At 36.9% G+C, this 2500-nt stretch overlaps 1 protein-coding gene across 1 annotated transcript in view; it reads left to right on the forward strand.

Annotated features, from left to right (window-relative positions):
• The window catches only part of Miro (mitochondrial Rho GTPase), a 29092-nt gene that overhangs the window by 11253 nt on the left and 15339 nt on the right, over nt 1-2500 (forward strand). The window contains exons 6-11 of the mRNA XM_070137468.1: nt 343-593; nt 789-981; nt 1158-1293; nt 1525-1655; nt 2022-2234; nt 2442-2500. The exon at nt 2442-2500 is cut by the window's right edge and continues 138 nt beyond it. Of these exons, the coding sequence (XP_069993569.1) occupies nt 343-593; nt 789-981; nt 1158-1293; nt 1525-1655; nt 2022-2234; nt 2442-2500 (983 nt within the window). The remainder of the gene's footprint in view (nt 1-342; nt 594-788; nt 982-1157; nt 1294-1524; nt 1656-2021; nt 2235-2441) is intronic.

The following is a 2500-nucleotide window of genomic DNA, read 5'->3' on the forward strand; positions in this document are numbered from 1 at the left end:
TGGCACACATAAATGTTAGCTAAATTAGGTCCTAAAGTGCTTCTGATCGCTACCCGTTCAATTTGTTTGCACAAAATTCCATTAAACCAAAACATTATATCTTTTGTGGCTATGTCCGAAAGCTTCTTAAAATACATTATATTAAATCCCAAAACTTTATTAGTTTTATCAAACAATTTCATAATGATATCTATGGTTTCATCTAAAGGGACATTTGTAAACAGATTTGTAACACCAAACTACACATTTTGTTTTGTTCCTACCCAATGATGATCCATCATCTCTTTTTTCTTCTTCTTCTTCTATTCTATTCTATTCTATTCTTTTATCTTCCCTCTCCAGCACTTCCACCTTCCTACTCACTCACATAGACCTAAACACACATCTCCCTCTCAGGCCCTAGAAGAGCTCAAGACCGTTGTTCGACGCAATGTGTCTGATGGTGTCCATAATGATTCACTCACTTTGCGGGGCTTCCTCTTCCTGCACCGCCTCTTTATCCAGAGAGGGCGTCATGAGACCACCTGGACTGTCTTGCGGAGATTTGGCTATAATGACAACCTACAGCTCACAAAGGACTACCTCTTCCCACCGTATGTGTGCATTAGGGAGTATTGAACAATTTGTAGGAGTTGTGTGTGTGTGTGTGTGTTTGAGTCTGCATTTATGTTTATCAGTCTGTCAGCATGAGACAGACTTGATGTGATATAAATCATCATAGCAGCAGGTACACATTCCTATGATGGAAAACCAGATTTGACCTCCCCGTTTCTCCTCTGTACCAGCAGTCTCCGCGTGCCACCAGGATGTAGCACAGAGCTTAATCATGCCGGCTACTCATTCCTCAGTAACCTCTTTGAAAAATACGATCGGGACAACGATGGGGCCCTCAGTCCACAGGAGCTCATTGACCTCTTCTCTACCTGTCCCATCATGCCATGGGGTCCAGATGTGCTAAATTCAGTGCATACAGATGAGAAGGTAAGAAACTGAATCTTTGTTGATTGTCGTGATTGGCTTTTTACTGTATGTGTGCCTGCCTCAATTAATTAATTTTGCATTCAGATCTTGTATTTGCTGATGTTATTTGGCTGTGTTGTTCAGTTTTGTGAATTTGTACTATTGGGTCATATTCATTGTATTGATTTTGTCCCCAGGGATGGATTACGTTACAGGGATACCTGGCACAGTGGACATTGTGGACTCTACTTGATGTTCAGAGGACACTAGAGTACTTCGCTTACCTTGGATATTCTGGGACAGGAGATGACAACCAGCTATCTGCCATCACAGGTGCTTTGACTGATTTTTCTTTTTTCCTTTATTCTTCTTTTTCTAGTTTTGAGATTTGTGATTGCTGGTTATTATTTGATTTATTGATGATTATTTTTATTATAATTTTTTCTTTTCTTTGTAATCTTCATGATATTAACAGTGATTTGTACAAATGCCATGGTAGAAATCTATGTCCAGTTTTATGTTTTGATTTTAATACTCTTTTCTCTCCATTCTATCTGTAAACAGTAACACGAGAAAAGCGGATAGACCTCCAGAAGAAACAGACTATGCGGAATGTCTACCAGTGCCATGTGATTGGGCCTCGTGATAGTGGCAAGACAACATTCTGTCAGGGCCTCCTTGGAAGATCTTTAGAGGTGTGATGAGTCATTGTGATTATTCAGTGTTTATATGTATTATGATAAATGCCATGTAATGTATGGATTATATATTGAATTATGGTTAATTAGAAGGAATGGATTGAATAGATAAAATTATTGACAATAGATAATGTTAAATAGAGGGAAATCAGTAAGTTTCTTAGGATTTAAGAAAAGTTAAAAAGAAAAGAAGATATGCAAGAGAAGAGAGTTAAGAGTAATCTTCAGTTTGATTAGGCATATCTAATTTTTAGCTAGATAGGTATGATAAAACAAATGATAGGTAACACTAGAGCAGTACATTTCATTTATTAATGTCTTCAATTTTTTTTTCTGTATTGATGTATAATTTTCCAACAACAGGAAGTACAAGAAATCCCAGAAGAAAAATTGTCACGCCACACCATTAGCACGTTACAAGTTTATGGGCAAGAGAAATACCTCGTTTTACATGATATTGATGTTCACAACATCACAGATGCCCTAATGCCCAATGAGGTGCAGTGTGATGTTGCCTGCCTGGTATATGATGTCTCGAATCCAAAAGCTTTTGAATACGTCGCTAGAATATACCTAGTAAGTTGTGTTATAGGTTGCTGAGTTTGTTTATTATTTTTTATTCTTTTCTCTTTTTTGCCTTTTTTATGAGGCTTGAGAATTTTTATTACTGTTCGATTTCTTTTTTTTTTTTTCTTTCTTTTATCATTTGGGTTTAAATCATGTCCATTACTAATTATTTTTAAATTCTTCCCCCTTCTCTCTTTCTCTCTCTTTTTACCATAGAAATACTTTAGTGAGTCGTCCATCCCAGTATTGTTCGTAGCCAACAAGAGTGACATGTC

The sequence above is a fragment of the Penaeus vannamei genome, chromosome 23 (assembly GCF_042767895.1).
Source record: "Penaeus vannamei isolate JL-2024 chromosome 23, ASM4276789v1, whole genome shotgun sequence".
Classification (NCBI taxonomy): Eukaryota; Metazoa; Arthropoda; class Malacostraca; order Decapoda; family Penaeidae; genus Penaeus; species Penaeus vannamei.